The sequence below is a fragment of the Dipodomys merriami genome, unplaced genomic scaffold (assembly GCF_024711535.1).
Source record: "Dipodomys merriami isolate MVZ:Mamm:240054 unplaced genomic scaffold, mDipMer1.0.p SCAF_30, whole genome shotgun sequence".
Taxonomy (NCBI): Eukaryota; Metazoa; Chordata; class Mammalia; order Rodentia; family Heteromyidae; genus Dipodomys; species Dipodomys merriami.
The window spans coordinates 1,422,034-1,445,268 of NW_027204493.1; the positions used below are offsets into that span (position 1 = coordinate 1,422,034).

General features: G+C 37.8%; 1 protein-coding gene across 2 annotated transcripts in view; it reads right to left on the reverse strand.

The window, feature by feature from the left end:
- Window positions 1–5,389: 5,389 nt before the first annotated feature.
- Zfr (zinc finger RNA binding protein) overlaps window positions 5,390–23,235 on the reverse strand; it is a 72,001-nt gene continuing 54,155 nt past the window's right edge. Inside the window, exons 16-20 of one of the 2 annotated variants that reach the window (XM_070040981.1) lie at window positions 20,832–20,929; window positions 19,890–19,985; window positions 9,945–10,056; window positions 9,737–9,834; window positions 5,390–6,909 (exon numbers count right to left, since the gene is read on the reverse strand). In XM_070040981.1, the coding sequence (XP_069897082.1) occupies window positions 6,730–6,909; window positions 9,737–9,834; window positions 9,945–10,056; window positions 19,890–19,985; window positions 20,832–20,929 (584 nt within the window). In that variant the 3' untranslated portion in view covers window positions 5,390–6,729. Of the gene's footprint in view, window positions 6,910–9,736; window positions 9,835–9,944; window positions 10,057–19,889; window positions 19,986–20,831; window positions 20,930–23,235 lie in introns of those variants that run through there. The other variant, XM_070040982.1, reaches the window with a different exon arrangement.

Genomic DNA, 23,235 nt, shown 5'->3' on the forward strand with positions numbered 1-23,235 from the left:
AAAAAATCACAGGCAGTTGGCCATTTGAGCTCTTTACTAAGAAGAAATATTCACTGACAAATATAACTGTGTTACGTGTTTCTTAAAAGATCCCCTTACATACTGTTAAACCACTACCTGGACCTTTTAGATAACAGGTTGTAATTTTGAACGTGGATAACAACTTCGCAAGTGACTTTCATCCACTTTACTGCTGAGGTTAAGATTTTTTGCCAGTCTTGGGACTTGAACTCAAGGCCTGGACACTGTCCCATGAGCTTCTTTTGCCCATGGCTAGCACTCTACCACTTGAGCCACAGCATCACTTCTGGCATTTTCTGTTTATGTGGTACTGAAGAATCAAACCCAGGGCTTCATTCATGCTAGGCAAGCACTCTACCACTAAGCCACATTCCTAGCCCTGAGTAAAAGTTGTTTCTTCCACCTTTTTTTCCGAAACTATTCATATTAGATGATACTGGTGGCTCACCTGTCATCTTAGCTACTCAGGAGGCTAAGACCTGAGGGCCAGCCATAAGGCTGGCTTCAACGGCAAGGATCAAGTGGTAGTGTGAACAGTGAGTGGGAAAAGGTGAACAAGAATGTGAGTGTGTGGCCAGGAGTTGCAGCTATAGTACTGGCCTTGCCTCAAAAGAAGATACTTTAAAAAATCCCCTTTTCATCTATAACATCCTGTGATTTTATCCGTAGTTCCCACTACAAAGCATGACTTAAATTCACCAGAAAACTTATCTAGTACAGATCAAGTCCTAGGTCCTGTAAAAATATTCATGACATTGCTTTCACTCTCACTTTCTGATACCCAGAACTGAACATCTCACTCTTGATTTGCTGTGACCCATGCCAGGTGTAGGAGCACTCTATCGGGCCCTAGGTATGTTGTCTACTTCTGCTCTTTTAACATTCATCTATTTGAAGAGTAGTGTTCTGAGGCCAACTTAATAACCTTCTCATGCTCTCATTCTATGATTTTTTTCTTTTCTTTTTGGTCAGTTGTGGGCCTTGAACTCTGGGCCTGAGCACTGTCCCTCAGCTCTTCAGCTCAAGGCTAGCACTCTACCACTTGAGCTACAGTGCCACTTCCGGTTTTCTGGTGGCTTATTGGAGATAAGAGTTTCACGGACTTTCCTGCCCAGGCTGGCTTTGAACCACAATCCTCAGATCTCAGCCTCCTGAGTAGCTAGGATTACAGGCATGAGCCCAGCCTATGATTGTTTTTTTCTAAAAAGGCATTTCACACAGGTAGCTCCAAACTAAAGTCACTGATATGTCTAATTAAAGCATGACTATGAACCAACCAGTTGCTTGAGAACATCTAAATTTAGAATCTAATTAGAAATGGTCCTGTAGCACTTCCCCCTCTTCACATTCATCTGGAACAATATCTAAGATGCTGAGATACAATGAAACACACAGATCACTTGTGGGAGGATACAGTCCACAGCAACTGTCTCTGAAAAGGGAATGATGCAACTCGAATGCTTGCCACCCAGCACACAATGTACTACTTGCAGATGTAGTCAATGTGTTTGTCATACCCCTGAAAATAAAGTTTCTCAGATTGACCCTATCTTTCTTCAGAAACATTTTGGCAATTATCTTTTTGGGTCTAAACTAAGGGCTTTTTCACTTACCGTTTGGTATCTACCACTTGAAACACAACTTTTTTTTTTTTTTTTTCAGTTGTGGGCTTGAACACTGTGCCTGGGCCGTCCCTAAGCTCTTTAGCTCAAGCCAAGAGCTCTACCCTTTGAGCCACAGAGCCATTTCTGGTTTTCTGGTGATTAACTGGAGATAGGGGTCTCATAGACTTTCCTGCCCAGGCTGGTGTTAAACTGCAATCTTCAGATCTGAGCTTCCTTAGTAGCTAGGATTACAGGTGTGAGCCACCACTACCCGGATTTTTTTTTCAATCGTGGCACTTGAACTCTGGGCCTGGGTGCTATCTCTCAGCTCTTCAGCTCAAGGAGAGCACTCTACCACTTGAGCCACACTGTGTACCACTTCCTTTTTTTTTTTGCTGGCTAGTTAGAGATGAGTATCTTAAGGATTTTTCTGCCCGGGCTGGCTGTCTCAGATCTTAGCCTCCTGAGTAGCTAGGAAAAGGAAGCTTGAGTCACCAACACCCAGCTTTTTTTTTGACAAAGAAGGCCTTTCTACAGATAGTTCAGGCTAGCCTGGAATTTGAGGGCCTCCTGAATACTGGGATTACAGGTGTGTGTTGCCACACACAGCTTTAGAAATCTTCATTATTTTAAATATAAATGACTCAAAGTTTGGTTGGAGACCACTGCTATGGACACAGTATTAATTTTTGTATAACACTGGACTTGGAAAACCTTTTTATTTCTCATTAAATATGGTATAATAATGGTTCCTATACTGATAGGAACTATCCAGAACTTAAATTCATAACACAGTGTGATCATGAAAAATAGATTGTTATTATGTGTAATTTTGTAATTTAATTTTAGCTTATTCAAAATATAAACATAACTGTAATTAAGAAACACCCATTTGAAATGCACTAACGGGTGTGAAAAAGAATAACATAAGCATGTACTAATATATGGAAAACCAGAGAGGCTTCTGCCTGAATAAACTGCCAAAACTGGCTCAAGCATATATTAGCAGGCGGTAACCAAGGCTTCATTTGATTATAGAGTATAATTTACTAAATACAACATGGTTAATGTCGACTTAGCCACAGCTATTATAATAACCAAACTATACAAAAAAATACAGAAATATGAAAATAAACTTGCTGGTGATGTAGCTCAGAGGTAGAGTACCTGCTTGGCAAGCCCAAGGACTCGAGTTCAACCCTAGCATTCCAACCACACACACACACATACCCCTTCTAATCCTAACTACTCAGGAGATCAAGGTCTGTACAACTGAGATTCAAAACTGGCTCCAGGAAAAAAGTCCTTGAGATTCCATCTCTAAAAACCCACTTGGTATGGCTCAAGTAGTAAAGTATCAGTCCAGTAAGCTTCAGGCCCCAGTCCTAGAACTGCCCCAAAACCAAATTAAAAGTCAAACAATGACTCCCTTCCTTAAGAAACCAATTCCCCCACCCCTAAATCAACCCAACCAAAGGCAAACCTAAAAAATGGGATGAAAACATTTTTAGAATGTAATTGAAAACTGCAGGGGTCAAACCTAAATTTGGGGTCTCAATTTCAACTGTCATTTAAATACAGGCATAAACCCAGATGTATGACCTTTAGCCATTCTGGACTTCAATTGGAAAGTAAGTAGTATGTATGGTGCCATTGCTTGTTATGTCATGCACACACTATTTTTACTTTGTGGTGCTGGAGATCAAACCTAGGGCCTTGCTCATTATAGATAGCAAGTGCTCTCTACCACTGACCACTGAGCTACAATCTGTTTTGAATAGTTAAATGGGAAAATGTGTGAAAACATCTAGCAAGGGGTTTAGGGTGTGGCTAAAGTGGTAGAACACAGGACAGGGTTACCTACTCAACAAGCATGAAGTCCTAAGTTTAACTCCTGGAACCAACTTGTACAAAAATCAACTTGAAATGGATCAAAGACCTGAAGCTTTAAATCTACTACAGGGAAACAGGAAAAAAAAAAAAGACTCTGGAAATTAAAGGCACAGGTATTTACTTCTGAATTTGATTCAGAACTGACAAATGCAACATCAAATTAAGTTTCTGTGCAGCAAACAAAAAACAATCACTAGAACCAAGAGACAACTTATAATTGTGGTGTGTGTGTGTGTGTCTATCTGTTCTTGCTATTCAATAGGTTAAGGATCACTATTTAGAATACATAGAGATTAAAAGAAAAAATAAACCAACTGGGGAGTGAAATGGACAGTTCTAAGAAGTATAAATGGCTGATACATGGAAAAATGTTTAATATCCTAAGCCATAAATGAAATGCAAACCAAAAGCACACTAAGATTCCATTTTCTTAGTGAATGACAATCAAGAAAACAACAAATTCCATCTAGGATGCATGGCACAAGGAACCCTCATATACTGTTGACAGGAATATGAACTGTTGTAACCAATGACCATCGGTAATGGAGGTTCCTCAAAAAAAAAAAAAAAAAAAAAAAAAAAACTAAAAGGAGACCTACCTTTGCCCTTGCTATACTTCTATTGAGCATATATCCAATGGTATATATAAATCAACATTCAAGGAAGATACCTGCATACCCATGTATTACTGCAGCATTATTCACAACAGCCAAAAGCTGTGGAATAAGCTGAGGAGCCTAGTTAACTTATGAATGGATACCATGGAATATAACATAGCTACAAAGAAAAAAAAAGTCATTTGCAGCAAATGTAGAGCAACACATTGAGCAAGATATACTGAGCTCAAAAAGCCAAATTGCTTACTTGTGAAAGCTACATATATTCAGGTACATATATACACAAACTTACACACACACATGCATACAGAGAACATGATTTTAACTATGGGACTGTTTAGAGGAATGAGGGTAAATAATTTCAAAATATATTGAAACTATATCAAGATGCCTGTATCTATCTATCTATCTATATATCAAGATATCAAGAAATCTCAATGAGAGCTACTGATCAACATACAGTGGGGGGAAAAGCAAGCAATTCTGACTAAAATATAATCTATGCATATCTGAAATACCACTGTGAAATTCCTTGGTATAATTAATACACACTTTAAAAAAGGGAAAGAAAAAACAGATTGCATTGGGCAGGGTACCTGTTGTGAGTGGAAAGACAGAGTGAATGAGGATGAATATACTTAAAATGCTTGACTTGCATGCATGCAACAATCAAATCTGTTGAAACTGCTTTTAAGTAAAGGCAAGGAGGATAAGGGAGAGTGAGAGAAGGAATGAATTTGGTTGGGATATGGCATGGTATGGAATGTCAAATGACCCCTATATAACCCATGTACGCTGATAAAAAAATCATACTCCCAAAGACCTAGCACAGTGTCCGAATGTGAGTGTACAATAAACCTAAGAAAAAAAATCTAAAAGTTTACCAGATGACTAAATAGTTGAAGCTTAAAAGGAAACAAAGATTAAAAATATAAAGTAATAGCAATTTTAAAGGGTAACAGTTACACAGTATCAGAAATATTTGGGAGAAAAGCCTAAAAAGTCTTCAGTTCTGTTTTCTCATTTATCTGTTACAATTATCTGGACCTTTATAAATCTAGGGGTAAGATTCTGAGTCTAGGAAAAAACCCTGAACGAATACAGTATTGAGTTATACAATTTTCTAGAATTCTGTGTGTAAGCAATAAACATTTGCTAGGAGTAAAATATATAGAACCCAGTAAATTTGTATATGGTTTTACTGAAATGAAATCATTTCAAAAGTAGTTAAATTCTAACATAATACATGTTAAGTCATTATATGAATTTAAGTTTTTATTTACGTATTTCACTGTAGTGCTGTGACAACAAAATGACATCTGTGTACCAGAGCATACATACATTAACAGTAAGATGTAATTCCCCATTACACCACTGTTATATTAAGCTTCTTTGTAGGAGACATAAGCATGTAGGATGGCCACACCAAATAAATTTCTGCTTTTTTTCCTTTAGATAATCTTAATTTTTCCTCAATAATACTTTGTCAACTTTACTGTTAATAGACTTGAATTACCTGGGTAATGGGGATGTGTGTGGGGGAATCATTCAACTATGTTTTACTGTAATAGTTGCTAGAATAATCTCACACACACATCAATAAAGAACGGTCACCATAATTAAGGGCTAATTATTGTTGTTAGTTACACAATGATAAAGTTCTTTTCAAAATAATAGCCCACTTATATGTGAAAAATGTCCTTTCCACTTATACAGAAGAAAAAATATTCAGAAAGTTATTTTTGGCCTTGCTATGTCAAAAAGTCAACTGTACAAAGATCTACGTGTTAAACCTAAAACTGTAATTTTAAAAGTCTATTAAAAACAAAATGTCATGCATTTTTATTATCAATTATGCAGAGGCTTTAAAACTGTTGCAAGACCATATAGTATATATTAGCTTTTATACTGCTAATGCACAACTAACAGCAAACTTGATTAGATTAACAGAAATCTGTCTTAATTACACCTTTATATATCACACTAGAGACAAATGCCACAAGATCTGCAGAAAAATTCAGTTCTGAGCACTTAAATGGCAGGGTAACTTTTGTGTTGTAATCCTTCACATATAGAGTAACAAAAGAAAAAAATTCTGCAGTTTCACGTTACAAAAAAACGTACTGCTGTAAAATATTAAAGGGTAAGGTTATCATCTATAACACAAAGTAACTTACAACTAGTGTCAAAAGGCAAACAAAATCTTCTAAATGAAAGTATCAAAATACACAGAGCAACAGAAGCACAAATCCTGCATTAAATACAGTAAAGATTTAATAAGACAACACACTAGTTAATAAAAAACACAAAAATATGGGTAGCTAGGGCAACCAGTAAATAAGATCAAAATAATGGGAAAAATTGGAAACCATTGTTATTCCCTTGTCGGAGTACAATTTTTTTTGATGGGGTCTCTTTCCATTCATATAATACCTAGGACTGTACACTAAGTTTTTTGTCATAGAAAAACTTGGTTCTTCCATGAAATTCTTTAAATTCTTGATAAACTTTTCAAAGCAGGTATTATTCTGAATGGAAAATAACCAACAACAAACCGGCACCTGTTTTTAACACTGAAGATTTACAGAAACTTTTTAAAAGTTATCATAATCTTTTTTGTCTTTTTTCCCCTCTGCTTCAAATCCATCAACTCCATCACTATCCCGTCTTCGTTTCCTGTTGTTGTGGATGTTGAAACGCTGGCTCATTTGTGGTAATGGATCCATGCCTAGAACTTTGTGTATCTGGCGGAATGCAAGGAGTCTCAATGCAAACTGCAACAAACAATATGGTTAATGTAAAAATCAAACACTAACATTCATAACCTTACACCAACAGTAATAAGCAAAATAGTATGCTCATGGAAATATAATCAATTAGAATGAGTAAGAAGTTTCATAACTAATTAATCAGAACTGAAAGCTCTATGTTCGGAATCCACATGTGAGGTCATGTGCATTTTCAAAAACATTATAAATATAGTATTAAAAGTCACTGGACGGAAGCCAAAATAACCCCTTATTATTTTGTAAGGTAAGGTAAAAGTAAACATTGTATTGAGCAACACCAATTGATTCTGTATCTCTACAACAAAACCACCCTATCTCATTTTTTTCCCCTGCTAAAATTTTTTTTTTGGGGGGGGGGTCATGGGGCTTGAACTCTGGGTCTGAGCGCTGTGTCCCTCAGCTCTTCAGCTCAAGGCTCTAGCACTCTACCACCACTGGAGCCACAGTGCCTCTTCCATCCCACTAAAATTCCTGAATTTTTTTTTTTGGGTCCGGACGTGGGGCCTGATCTCTGGACCTGGGCGCTGTCCCTCAGCTCTTCAGCTCAAGGCTAGTGCTCTACCACTTCAGCCACAGCGCCACTTCCGGCTTTTTCGTTTTTGCTTATGTGGTGCTGAGGAATCGAACCCAGGGCCTCATGCATGCAAGGCAAGCGCTCTACCACTGAGCCACCTTCCCAGCACCCCCATTAAAATTCTTAAGACTTAAGAATTAGATATATTTAAGCAGGTAATTTGCTTGTGTTATTTGCCGTAAGCAATCCTTTTTACGGTCCTTGAGCCTTTCTGTGTGTTCAAGTCAAGGTCCTTGAGCCTTTCTGTGTTCAAGTCAAGTACTCTATCCCTTGAACCATAGAACTGTGGTTCACTTTCGGCTGTTCTGTGTATGTGGTACTGAGGAACTGAACCGAGGGCTTCATGCATGCTAGGCAAGCACTCTACCACTATGCCGCATTCTCAGCCCCACCATAAGCAATCTTAAAAGTGCACTGTTACTGTAGATCATTTTCGATGAGTCTAAGCTGTTCCCCAACAGAGGACAATGTACTTGCCTCAGCTCACAAACAAAATTCTATTTTCATGGCACTATCACACCCAGCTCTTGTCTTTAATTTGGTAACATTCCTAGAAGCTATATGCTTTACTTCTGCAATTTACCTTTTTCCAATGTGTTACTAAAAACTGAGTGATACACTGTCGAGCTTATTCAGATTTCATCAGTTATGCATGCAATTTTGGGTATATATGTACAGACCTTTTCCATTTTTCACATGTGCACCCTTATATTTATAATCTTAATCAAAATACTGAATTGTAGCACTATCACAACCATTCCCTTTTCCTAACCCTAACTTTTAGGAATCACTAATCTGTTGTCTTCTTCTTTACAATTCCATGAATGTTATATGAATGTAATTATGAACTCTCATTTTCTTCAAGGTAACTTTTAAAAAGCATTTTTTCCAACTATGAAAGTTTGTTTACTTTTTCACCTAACAATTTACTCTAAATCCATTATGTTTCAAAAATGAAATTATCCTTAGCAGTAGAGGCAATAAACATGAATTTAAGCCTAATAACTAGTATCTATTTTAGAGTGGATTATTGTTGTTCACAACAAATATATCTTTTCTTCCCTTTTTAGTATATTTCTGGAACCCTAAGATTCCAGCTACAGTTAATTTGAATACTTTTTCCCCCATTCATTTTTTTCACCATTATTCTTACAATAGGATTGGTAAGTAATAATGGTAATGATATTCCTAACATTTAAGACCCTTCCATGTATCAAGGGGTATATGGTATACACATTTATTCATTTAATCCTCTCAACAATTTTGTTGAGACAGAACTGCTCAATTCCATTTTATAAATGGGATGGTAAAAGGGAAGAGTTGATAACCAAATATAGGGAGTCTGACTCTAGAGCTAATCCAATATCATACTGTACAGCAAAAGGAAAGGCTGAATTGTAACAGTAATATCTAAAACCACATAGTATTATCACTCACTTCTGTTTAACCAAGTGACATAAGACTTTCTGACCTTGATATAAAACTTAGTATACTAAGCTGGGCGCTAGTGGCTCATGCCTATAATCCTAGCTACTCAGGAGGCTGAGATCTGAGAATTGCAGTTCAAAGCCAGCCCAGGCAGGAAAGTTGATGAAACTCTTATCTACAATGAACCAGACGAAAACCAGAAGTGGTGTGGCGCTGTGGCTCAAGTGGTAGAGCCCTAGCCTGGAGCTGAAGAGCTGTGGGACAGTGCCCAGGCCCCAGAGTTCAAGCCCCATGACTGACAAAAAAAAACAAAAATAAATATAATCCCCAAACATAGTACTTATTATTTAATGACACTAAAATTATTAATATGTATGGCACACATAAGTAAATAATATACTAATAAAAATCTATTTCAAGGTCAGTCTTTTAATACCTTCTCTAAAGGTTTACATACCAAAGTAGTAGAATAATGAAAAATATACAACCCCTCCCCCTCTCCAATTTTAAGGGCAGTAATCCAAAGTTTGGTGAATAAAAATTTTATTACCTGCCTAGTGCTGGTGGCTCACACCTGTAATCCTAGCTACTCAGAAGGCTGAGATCTGAGATGGCTGTTCAAAGCCAGCCCAAGAAGGAAAGTCTGAGACTCTTAACTCCAATGAACCACAAGAAAACCAGAAGTGGTGCTGTGGCTCAAATGGTAGAGTGCTTGCCTTGAGCTGGAAAGCTCAGGAATAGTGCCCAGGCTGAGTTAAAGCCCTATGACAAAAAAAAAAAAAAAAAAAAAAAAAAAAAAAATTCGATTACCTGTGCACTGGATGTAATGTCTTCACGCTGCTGGTCAGTCATTGTTGCCAACGTATCAAAGGGATCCTTTTCACAAGGATCCAAAAGTCCAGGGCTACCTACAACAATCACCAGGAAATAAAAGCATCAGCATTAACCATTTCCAAAAGTCCTTATTCAACTACCAAGCAAACAAATTTTGTTTTATTTTACTAAAAACAAAACTTACCTTTAAGAATAATCCCTGAAGAAATACATTCAAATACTCTTCTAAGAGCATCCCCAGGGCTCTGAGGACTAGAAGCACTACTAATTGCTTTCTCTACTAATAACTCCATAGCCTACGAAGAACATAAAGAAAGAAATTGTGTAACAACAAACATCAGAATCACAACTTAAGAGGAAGGTCACACACACATAGAGAAAATAAAAATCATGAAATTGTGTTGAATCAAAACCCCTTTGTATAATTATTTAAAGACTAAGTTAAAAAACCATGAAATGGAAACAAGGGGTGGGAGACGCATGGCTGTAGTACTGCTTGATGCCAGTTCAAGGGTAGCTAGGCAACATAGAAAAACCCTGTCAAAAAAAATAGGGGCTGGGAAGGTGGCTTGGTGGTAGAGTGCTTGCCTTGCATGCATAAGTCTCTGGGTTCAATTCCTCAGCACCACGTAAGCAGAAAAAGCAGGAAGTGGTACTGTGGCTCAATTGGTAGAGTGCTAGCCTTGAGCTGAAGAGCTGAGGGACAGCACCCAGGCCCAGAGTTCAGGACCCATGACTGGCAAAAAAAAAAAAAAGAGAGAGAGAGAAGAAAACGATGGCAATAAATCCATCCATGTGGTGGTATAAGCTGAGGCAGCAACAGGAGAATCACAAGGTGGAGGTCTGCCTGGTCTATACTTGGAGCTCTTATTTAAAAAATTAATAAAAATTAACAGATTGGTGTCTATTTTTAATTATTGTTGTCCTTTACCATAAAAAATGATTGGTCTTAAAATTCTTTAACTATTTAGGTCTCATACACATTTGTTCTCTGATACCTCTAGATGGATGATGGTATAGAGTTCAGGTAGAACAATATTCTATTAAGACTTTTTTGCTCCCTTTTTATACAGGGTCTTGCTAATAAAGTGCAGGGTGGCCTGGAACGTGCCATCTTCCTGCCTTAACATCCACTGTGCTGGAATCACAGGCATATGTCCCCATGTCAGGCTATTTTTTATTTACAAACAGTGGTTTTGTTTTTCTTTTGGTAGTACTGGGGGCTTGAATTCAAGGCCTTATACTTGATAGGCAAGTGCTTTGCCACTTGGGCATGCATATCCTTAGTCCTCTAAACTTTAGTTTTATGAATACTCAGTTCTATTATCTCTCAGGAAGGCATAAATTATACTCTCAATGCAAATTACGCTTGTAAGATTAAAAAATCAAAAAAGACTAAAAGTATGGATTTAAAATCAACAAATCCATGATGTGCTTTTAGGGTCTCTTTTTAGAAAAAAATGTTTTCATTAAAATTTTTTTAAAGCCTTTTAATTTGTAAAAGATCACTCTTTTAAATATACAATTTGGTGGTTTTCAGTATACTTAGAAAATTGGTCAGCTATGATCGCGAATACCAAAATGTATCATCAGAAAAAACATCTCGCTCACATTCTTCTTTTCCTTCTCTTATTTCCATCCAACATTGACACTCACCAAATTACTTTCAATGTCTAAAGATTTGCCTCCTCTGGATATTCATACAAATATAATCATGTAAAGTCTGGCTCCTTGCACATAGCATATTTACTAAGCTATTACTTACATTTTATTACTTTTTTCCAGTCTAGGGGCTTAAACTCAAGGCCTGGACGCTGTCCCTGAGCCTCTTTGTGCTCAAGACTAATGCTCCACTGCTTGAGCCACAAGTGCCACTTCTAGCTTTTTTGGTTAGTTTATTAGAGTTAAGTGTCTCATAAGACTTTTCTGCCTGGATTGGCTTCAAACCTTGATCCTCAGATCTCAGCTTCTTGAGTACCTAGGATTACATGTGTAATCCAGCACCTGGCTTTACTTACATTTTAAATAACAACTGTAAAAAAAGTACCTTAAAGCTAAACTTGGAGCTACAGTAAACTTCTTAAGGTGATTCATAAGCTGAAAACCCCATATTTATACATTTAAAAGTACACAGATTAATAGACATAAAAACTATTCACTCCAGGGCCATTTCTCAGAATCTCAATAGACTGCTTCTAAAATGTTTAGACACATAGAGATTGCAGTCTCAAATCAGAAGTACATTCTAAGAAATAGGACTTATAGAAACAGCTGGGCAAATGGTTAGAAGCATTAGACTGAAAAATATTTTGAAAATGAGTATTTATAATGATAAATAATAAAAATTAAAAAAATTAATGAGAGTTTAGTTTACTCAGTTAAGAATTTAGGAAAGAGGCTGGGAATGTGGCTTAGTGTAGTGCTCACCTTGCATGCATGAAGCCCTGGGTTTGATTCCTCAGTGCCACATAAACAGAAAAAGCCTGAAGTGGCGCTGTGGCTCAAGTGGAAGAGTGCTAGCCTTGAGCAAAAAAGCAGCTTAGGGACAGTGTTCAGGCCCTGAGTTGAAGCCCCAAGATTAGCCCCCCCCCCAAAAAAAAGAGCTTTACTTGAACCATACTCTAAGCCTTAAGTTGTTTTTTTAAAATGTCACTTAATGGTTTTAATGTTTTCTTGCTTGAATTCAGGTCTTCATATTTGTTAAGGAAGGCAAAGATTTTACATTTTAAGCATAAACTTCATTCACTATCTTTAAAGCTCTATTTGTATGGAACATATTTTTTGGACAAATTATTTTAAGATGTTAAAATACTATAATATGTAAGATGTTTGAGGATAAGGTCAGTGTTTACATTTTTGAACCACCTTGGCTAACTTAATTTCCAGCATACAATAAATACTAAATAAATGTTTATGAAGTAGATGCCAGGCATCTGTGTAATCTTGCTACTAAGAAGGTTGAGATCTGAGGACTATAGTTAGAAGCCATCCAGGGCAGGGAAATCTGTGAGACTCTTTAACTACTCAAACAGCCAGAAGCAGAGCTGTGGCTCAACTGCTAGCTTTGAGGGAAAAAAAAAATCTCAGGGGCAGCACTGAAGCCCCAGTTAAAGCCACAGGACCAACTACGCATGTGTGTGCATGCGTGAGCATGCAAGCACACACACATTTATAAAGCAAAATTATTTTTAAAGACTTACAAAACACTAATAACTCAGTGACAGAAATAAAGAACAATTACTAACACTGATTTGCTTAAATTCAAAAGTGACATTAAACATGCCCATTTCATCTTTCACTTCATGCTTTTAGAGAAAGCTAATGCAAAGAACCTTGGAGCCTAAAGCTGCTTAAAGACACTCTCCATATTCTATGATTAATATTTGTTTCAATTTTCCTTTCCAGCACTGGCAGATCAAACCCTGTATGTGCCAGATGAGCTGTCTACTTGAGCTCCAGCCACACAGCTCAATTCTTGCTTTAAAAATCTTTAAGTGTTATTTTTTTCCTTTCCATCTCCAGTAGTAATTCCTACTAAGTAGCAGGTACTAAGCATTTAAGTACACATTTTCATTTGATTTTAACTAGACACTATTACTACACCACAATTTTAAACAAGTTAAAAAATAAGTATCTTTCCATTAATAGCTGATTCACATAGAAACCTCTAGTTTCCTTGATTATTGTTTCTAGCTCTGCTAAACAGCTATGTTAAAATGAAAACACTTGCTGAGCTTGTGGTAATACATTTTCATTGGTGGGAGTGTAATTCAGTAAAATCTTTGCAGAGGGTAACTGGTAAGCTCTATCAACAATGAAAAAAGCACATACTAATTAAACCAGCAGTGTTAGTTCTAAAGCTTTACAACAGGGCTGTTAAACTTAACACACACTCATATATGTGCATACATACACAAAAGCCTGGCTGTTGTTCATTTCTAACAGTTCTAGTTAAATAGTAATAGCAGTTATCTTCTTTACCATTATAGCCATGATCATTTACTGACTAACTACCACTCACTAATTTCTGCTATTAAGTCTTCACTGATCAACTTAAATTATCACTATCACTTTCTGGAGGCAATCATGACTACTATTAAAGATGACAAATACTAATATGTGCATGCAACTGCCATTTTTAGGTCCAATTGCAGAAAGCTGCATTTTTCTAATATACACATACAGTGTACCTTAATTTCATATGAAATGACAGGGCTAAGCTGTCATGACTTAAATGGAAATTTTTTAATTTTTGGTGATTTGAAAATTTAAATAGATTGGGGGGGCATTTTTTTTGGGGGGGGGTCCGGTCCTAGGGCCTGAACTCTGGGCCTGGGCACTGTCCCTCAGCTCTGCAGCTCAAGGCTAGTGCTTTACCACTTAAGCCACAGCGCCACTTCTGGCTTTTTTTTCTTTTTGCTTATGTGGTGCTGAGGAATCGAACCCAGGGCCTCATGCATGCAAGGCAAGCGCTCTACCACTGAGCCACCTTTCCAGCCCCCCCCGGGGGGGGGGGGAGATTTAAAGGGTAGCTAAATACTGAATTTTATTTTTACACTAAATGAGTCGATACAATCCACATATAATTTGCTGATTATTCTTCTTTCTAAGAGAATGTTCTCTGCTCTAAGGTATCAGGTTCTATTATTGAAAAATTCTTCACTAATTAGTGATAACCTGGAATTCCCACTATTAAAGCCTAAATTATTTACAAACACCCTGAAAAAAAATGTGGAAAGCAATATTAAATCACCTACTTCAACTGCTATTTTTTTTTTCATTTTGCCATCGTGGGGCTTACTCAGGGCCTGAGCACTGTCCATAAGCTTCTTTTTTGCTCAAGGTTAGCATTGTATCACTTGAGTCACAGCGCCACTTTCAGCTTTCTCTGTTTATGTGGTGCTGAGGAACTGAACCGAGGGCTTGGTGCATGCTAGGCAAGCACTCTACCACTAAGCCACATTCCCAGCCCCTTCAGCTGCTATTTGAAGAAGTGTGAGTATAGCAGTTTTCCCCACCATTTGACTGGTTCATTAAAAAAAAACTGAGGTATACTTCAAAATGTAAAATTAACCATTTTAAAGTAATCAGTGTTTAGTACATGGACTATGCTGTGTAATCATTATCTCTACTTCTAAAACATTTCCATCACACTAAAGTAAAACTCCTACCTAGCAACCAGTCTGTTCTCCTATAGACATATACATTCTGTTTCTATGCATCCATTTATTCACATTATTTTATATAAATGTAATCATTTTGTCTGTATTTTTCATTCATCATGTTCTGGTGAGTCATCTATACTGTGTGACAAAACATTCTGTTTTGTATAAAATGCTTCTGAACTAACAAAGTTTATAAAAATACCTAATAAAATTTTAATTCTATGCCTTTAAAAAATCCTGGAGGGGCTGAGAAGGTGGCTCAAGTGGTAGAGTGCTTGCCTTGCATGCATGGAGACCCTGGGTTCAATTCCTCAGCACCACATAAGCAGAAAAAGCCGGAAGTGGCACTGTGGCTCAAGTGGCAGGGCACTAGCCTTGAGCTAAAGAGCTGAGGGACAGCACTCAGGCCCCATGACTGACAAAAAAAAAAAAAAGAAAAAAAAATCCTGGATACTAAAACACTAATTTTGATGTCAAACTATCTTTATAAAAACTCCACCTTCTTTTTTATACTTCTTTTGTTTGGAGGAGCAGGGAGTATAGGGTCTCAACTCAGGACCTGCCTGGGTACAGTACTCTATCTCTTAAGCCCTAGGCTCCAATTTTTGACATTTTGTTGGTTAAATGGGGATAAATCTCCAAGATCTTCCTGCCTGGGCTGGCTTTGAACTGTGATCCTTTAGATCTCAGCCTCATAAAGTAGCTAGGATTACAGTTGTGAGCCATATGTGCTTATTTATTTAGTTCACCAGGAATTCAGGATAAAAAAAACTTGAAGGTAAACTACCATTTCAATGTACACTGCAATGGTAAAAGAAAGGTCATAAAAACAAGCATGTTTAAATTATTTATTCAAACCAAATGATAGGCATGCTAAACAACACCGATGATAAATCTAGGTGACACTGGCTCATGCTTATAATCCTTACTCAGAAGTCTGAGATCTAAGGATCAGTTCAAACAAACTTAAGTAGAAAAGTCTGTGGGACTCTTTATCTTCAATTAGCCAGCAAAAAGCCAACCAAGACTTATGTAACTGTAACTACTCTATACATTTCCTTAAAAAGAAAAAAGCCAATCCAGACACCAAGGCTCTGAGTTCAAGCCCCAGTACCAGCACAAAACAAAACAAAAAACAAGCCAAAATGCCCCCCCAACCAACCTGAAGATAATGAAGTTCCAAAAAATTTCAGTGTTCTTTCATGAAAATCAAGAAGAAAAGTTAAGCCGCGTGCAGGTGGCTAATGGCTGTAATCCTAGCTACTCAGGAGGCTGAGATCTGAGAATCACAGTTCAAATCCTGCCCAGGTAGGCAAGTCCCCGTAAAACTTTTTTTCGGGGGGGGGGTGGGGGGGAGTCATGGGACCTAAACTCTGGGCCTGGTGCTGAGGAATCGAACCCAGGGCCTCAGGCATGCAAGGCAAGCGCTCTACCACTGAGCCACCTTCCGAGACCCCCCCCCCCCCCCCCCCCCCCCGCGAAACTCTTATCTCCAGTTAACCATGAGAAAACCAGGAATGGCACTGTGGCTAAAGTGGTAGAGTATCAGCCTTAAGCTGAAGAGCTCAGGGACAGCGCCCAGACTCAGAGTTCAAGCCCAATGACTGACAAAAAAAGAAAAAAGAAAAAAAAGTTACTGTTTAAGTGACAACACAACCTACTCTCAAGATCACTTGCACCAAAACTTGACTATAATCAAGAAATATAATACAATGCACATGGCTACAGCTACCAGACAAAAATAAGGCTAGTGAGAAATTATTTCTAAGAAATCAAATGCTTATTCTGTTTGGGTGACATTCAGGTTGATCCTACTCAGCTCTACAGATGGAAAATGGTGTAGGGCTGGCACCAGAGTGAAGAAGATCCTCCTCAAAATTTCATTAATGTTACTAATTAACCTCCAACTTGATGCCAAGGTAGAACAAAACATCCTGTATTCAGTCTCCCCCCAAAAAAATTCCTACAAGAAAACAATCTTTTCTGACCAACCTCTATCTTGTCAGTGGAAGGCAATGCATTAGAGCTCACGAATATTACTCGAGCTGAAAATGCTAATTATGCACACATCTAATCAACAGTAATAATAAACAGATGCATGGCTAAAATGCAGATAAAGAAAAAATAAGGTAAGATTTTCCCAAAGACATAGAGAAAAATTAACATCAATTAGAATTTTACAGCCAGGTGCTGGTGGCTCACAATTGAACTGCTGGAAACTCAGGAGGCTGAGATCTGAGGATCGAGTCTGAAGCCAACCCAGGCAGAAAAATCTAAGAGACTCTTATCTCCAATTAACCAGCAAAAAGCTGAACAAAGAGTTGTGGCTCAAGTGGTAAAGCACAGCCTTGCGCAAAAAAGCTAAGGGACTAGCAACTCAGGCACTGAGGTCAAGCCTCAAAACTAGCACAGAAAAAAAAATCAACAGATAACTGGATAAAGAACATGTAGTAGGATGTGGTGTTGAAGCTCAGGCAGTAGAGCTCTCACACCTTGAGCTGAAGAGTACAGGGACAGCGCCTAAGCCCAGAGTTCAATTCCCATGACCAGCCAAAACAAACAAACAAAAAAAATGTAGCATATATTAGTTAAGGGCTGAGAATGTGGCGTGGTGGTAGATTGCTTGCCTAGCATGCATGAAGGCATGGGTTCGATTCCTCAGTACCACATAAGGACAGATGTGGCACTGTGGCTCAACTGGTAGAGCTCCAGCCTTGAGCTGAAGAGCTGAGGGACAGCGCCCAGGCCCAGAGTTCAAGACCATGATCAACACCAGCAACAAAAACAAAAGCAAGAAAACACAAACCCACAAACATGTATGATACATGTAAACACACTTATAAAAACATGGCAAAGTGGTAAAATAACAAGTCTTTAAGCAGGAAGGGCTTCACCTATTATTTTGTACCACTGCATTACTGAATATCCAAACTACACATTATTCTGTTACTACCTATGAACTTCTAAATTTTCCCAACTATATACATTTTTAAAAAGTCAACAGAGGGGGCTGGGAAGTTGGCTCAGTGGTAGAGCGCTTGCCTTGCATGCCTGAAACCCTGGGTTCGATTCCTTAGCACCACATAAGCAAAAAGAAAAAAACCGGAAGTGGTGCTGTGGCTCAAGTGGTAGAGCACTAGCCTTGAGCTGAAGAGCTGAGGGACAGCGCCCAAGCCCAGAGTTCAGGCCCCACGACCGGACCCACCCTCCCCCCGCCAAAAAAACAAAACAAAACAAAACAAAGTCAACAGAATCCTGAATAGGGGAATTATTAGTTCACTCTTTGTTTAACTCTCTATGTAAGAGGCAACTAGTTATCGCTGTTATAGTTTTAGAACATTAACTTTTCAGAAGAACAAGAAAATAGGAGGAAAATACAGATATATAAGAATAATTCCGGGGCTGGGAAGGTGGTTCAGTGGTAGAGTGCTTGCCTTGCATGCGTGAGGCCCTGGGTTCGATTCCTCAGCACCACATAAGCAGAAAAAGCTGGAAGTGGTGCTGTGCTCAAGTGGTAGAGCGCTAGCCTTGAGTTGCAGAGCTGAGGGACAGTGCCCAGGCCCAGGAGTTCAGGCCCCACAACTAACCAAAAGAAAAGAAAAAGAACAATTCCTTTTTCCTTTTAGTAAATAGGATTGAAGTCAGAGAACTGCTCTTACTAAGCTGATTCTACCACAAGAGCCAGCCATACTAGCAGCTCTTTTGGCCTGTGTTATTTTTTCAAGTGTGAGTAGGGCTTTGATTTTTGCCTGGGACCAGCCTGGACCATGAGCCTCCTATTTATGTACCTTGTGTAGCTGGGTCTGTGGTACCATACCCACTTTGTACTGGTTGAAATTGGGGGGAGGGGGTCTCATAAACTTTTTGCCCAGGATGGCTTTCAATCAGGTACCTCCAGGTCTCAGCCTAATTCTTTTTCTTTTCTTCCTAATTTCTTTCAGGTTATCAGGGTTTGAGCTCAGGATTTTGTACTTGCTCCATGTGGGTTCCATCTCTGAAACATGCCTCTAGCCCAGCCTTTTTTTTTTTTTTTTTGGGTCCGGTTGTGGGGCCTGAACTGTGGGCCTGGGTGCTGTCCCTCAGCTCTTCAGCTCAAGGCTAGCGCTCTCCCACTTGAGCCACAGCGCCACTTCTGGCTTTTTTTCCCCTGCTTATGTGGTGCTGAGGAATCGAACCCAGGGCCTCATACATGCAAAGGCAAGCGCTCTACCACTGAGCCACCTTCCCAGCCCTGAGCCCAGCTTTATCTTACTGCTTATTTTGGAGATGAATCCCAGTTTTCTGCTTAGAGTGACTTTCAAACCACTTCCCGAGTAGCTAGTATTACAGGTGTCAGTTATCTAGTACCTGCCCAGTATAATTCTTTTTGTTTGTCGGTCATGGGGGGCTTGAACTCTGGGCCTGAACGCTGTCCCTCAGCTCTACAGCTCAAGGCTAGTGTTCTACCACCTGAGCCACTGTGCCACTTCCGGTTTTCTGAGTGGTTTTTGGGAGATAAGAGTCTCACAGACTTTCCTGCCTCGGCTGACTTTGACCCGCCATCCTCAGATCTCAGCCTCCTCAGTAGCTAGAATTACAGGAGCGAGCCAACGGTGCCCAGCTCTGTGTGTGGGCCTGGGTGCTGTCCCTCAGCTCTTCAGCTCAAGGCTAACACTCTACTACTTGAGCCACAGCGCCAGCGCCACTTCCAGCTTTTTCTGCTTATGTGGTGCTGAGGAACTGATTGAACCCAGGGCCTCATGATGCAAGGCAAGCACTCTACCACTGAGTTACCTTCCAGCCCAGGGATATGATTCTTTGATTAGTAAATTCTTAGAAAAATGAAACAATATCCCCAGGATTTATTTAAAAAAATACCCTAAATTTAAATAAAAATAAACCTAAATAAAGTACAAGATAAAATTAGTGTAAACTCAGAGGACAAAATGTTTATTTTCTACACCATACAGTTACATAATACTTACCCAGCTTGGAAAATCAGACCAAGTTGGAACTCGCTGGCAGAGGTCTCGAAGAATACGTATGATTATCACACAGGACTGCAGACCATTAGCTCTAGCCTTGAGGGCAACACAAAAACCAACTGAGTTAACCTTAGAAGTATTGAAAATATCCCTTGATGAAAAAAAGTTAAAATACCACTGTCCAATGGAAGCTCAAATAAAAACAAAAATGACACTTGAATTGGACTCAATGAGCTGCCATTTACAGCAGTATTTTATGCCAGTTAGTATTTAAAAGCTGGTATTTAGGCCAAAGTAAACAGATTATACAAGAATAATATTTCTTGATCCCCTGTGAACCTTGACCTGTATTCATTTAAAACAGTAAACTTTAGAAAAAAAATCTGCCTACATTAGAAGAAAAGTTAAAGAGCTAAAAAGTTTGTCTAGGGACTGAAAGGTTAAGGAAATCTGTTTGGTTTCCCTTCTGTGCCTTTGCAAGACTGCAAAGTCACTAAACCAAACAGCTGCTTCCTCACCTTTCATTCCCTACACTTGGAACTCAGAGAAAGGGGGGAAATCTTAAACTATACACAAAGCTTTAAACACATATTCCATTATTTAAAGCAAAGTTAATCTGCAGCCTTATGGAATATACACAAACTTGTGATGCTCCTAGAACAAGTCAACTTTAAATATAGCCTCTAAAAATAAAAATAAAAAATAAAAATAAAAAAGTCCCCAAACTACAAACACTCCCAAACCTAGGTTATTGTCAAATTAATAGTAACTGCAATATGCAGATCTTTAATACTCACTTTCTAGGTTCACATATTTTCTGATATATAATTTAAAATAGTATTGCTTGGGCAATCTTTTGAAATGTTTAAGCACAGTTAAACATGTGGTACTGAACTACTCTCTCATAAGGCTACAAGAAAAAAGTAAAATGATGTTCCGAACCTGGAACCACTTAGCGTGGCGTAGAGCAGCCAGAGCGTCAAGGCATTTTTGCCTGTCCAAGACGTCCGGTGGGTCTTTCACCATACCCGAGGTTACATCTAAAATGGATTGAATTGGCAAAATGCAGTGAGGAATGGGTGTTTGACCAGGTGAGCAAGACACTTCCTTAAAGTAGCATCAGTGTCACATGAGCCATTTGAGTTTGTCAGAATTTTAATGTACCCAGAGAATTACTTTCAATAAATTCACACAATTCAACATGAAAAAAAAACAAGTTAATTTCCTAATTTAGTAATATAGTAAATGTTTTGTGGAAATATAAATCCCACCCACCTCATGAACCTAAAGGAAAGATAATTGGACACAGTGCACCAGCACAAATAGACAAGACAAAGGGAACACAAAAATCCACCTTAATAAATGAGAATGCACAATAAAACTAAGTTTGTTCAGTATTCTAGGTAATCTCATAGGTTATTCTAGACCAATATAAACAAAGAACTAAAGATAAATATGGAATAACCAATACATTAAAAATCAGGAAAAGAAATCAAAGATGAAAACCCGGTATTTGAGAGCTTAAAGCTCTGTAAGAGAACTCATGGATTGTAAATACATAATGTCCTCTAAAACTCAAAGGTTTCATAAATATTCCAAATAATGAAAGAGTGAAATAAGAGCAAAACAGAAAGAAGCAACAGGAACTAGAAAGGATACAAAAAGCATAATTCTTTGGTGATAAATTCTATGTAGGGCTTAAGTGGATTCAAACATAATAAATGAGCTACATAAAACTTGAGAAAATGCCAAACCAGGACAAGAAATTAAGTTTATATAAATTAAGAAATAAAGTCATTAAATAATGACTTTTTTTGGATGGTTGTCTTGGGACTTAAACTTGGCACTTAGGCACTGTTCCTGAGCTATTTTGTTCAAGGCTAGTGCTCTCACTCTTTAGCCACATCTTCACTTCCAGCTTTTCAGTAATTAAATGGAAATAAAGAGTTTCATGTACTTTCCTGTCTAGGCTGGCTTTGAATTGCAAGCCTCAAATCTCAGCCTCCTGTGGAGCAAGGATTACTGACTGGCATGAGCTACTGTTGCCTGGAAGTAATGACTTTTAAGTGAAAAAGTCAAAGGGCAGCTGTATATTCATTCATCTAACCTCTATATTCACTCATCTAACCATATGTACAAAATATGCATAAATAAATATAATAAATTTGCTAATCAGACTACTCAACAAGCTTATTTTAAACATCGATTTTGATGATTTGTGGTATATTTTCTAAATATAGAATGTTATATTAACTATTTAGTTTAACAGTGCTTTGGCTAAACAGCACCAAAATCGTGGGGCAGCTAGGATAATTCACTGAGTACTTCAAATCAATATGCAGAACCCAAAGAAATAAAATATAAAGATAAAAATGATTTTATTTTAAAAAGTACTAGCTGCAAATCTGGGCAAACTATTCAAATATCTATCTTATAAAAAAGTACATTAAAAAAACTGAAAATTCTATTCCCTGCCTGTGCTTTCTCTTATTAGCTGTTATTTCTCAAATGATCAAATACAGATTTTTCAGAAGACCTGTAAGTCTTATAGTCAATCTAAGAAAATCATGTAGCATGCTGAGAACACTGAAATGAGAAAAAGTGCTAAAAAGAAATTATTAAGGTAAGTGTTAAATAATAATTCAAAACTTCTAATATTCAACTAGAAATAAAGAAAAAGACTACTCTGAGATAAAAGGAAAGGGATATAGGAAAGCACAGCTAAGAAGTTCAAAAAAGAAGAAAATTCCCCTAAACTACTCCCTCTCTCAGGCTTGCAGAACACATTCTCTTGTTTTCATTACTTGCTAAACCTAGAATGCAAATAGGTGACAATGTGCAATCTCCTAAAAAAGTTTCTAAAATACCTAATGTTAAATCACAGTTTTACAATTTCCTCCAACTTTTTTAAATAAGGAAAATGGTTTTTATTTTTTTGGTACATAATCATTCACAGTGCCAGAATTTAAATCAATAATAGAAATTCTAAGTTGCCAAGACACCTATTGCAAGTTAAAAAATTGGAGCTTTAAGTAACCAATTCCTGTTGAAATTAAGAGTGTGGATTTTTGCACCCATTTTTTACATTTCATGTAGATTAACCCCTTAGGTATGTTGTGCTATAATCAAACTCATTGCCTAAAACCCAGTTAATGAAACTAAACAAAAATCAGTTAATTTATGAACAAAATGCAAATTCTTATCCTACATGAATATATTTCACAAGTTTTAAGGGGTTAATCACCAATTAGAAGACATGCTGTGTCCACACTATTTTATGGTTAAAAGTTAATGGGAATATATTAATATGGTTATATAAAATATATAATCCACGGAACTATTTAAA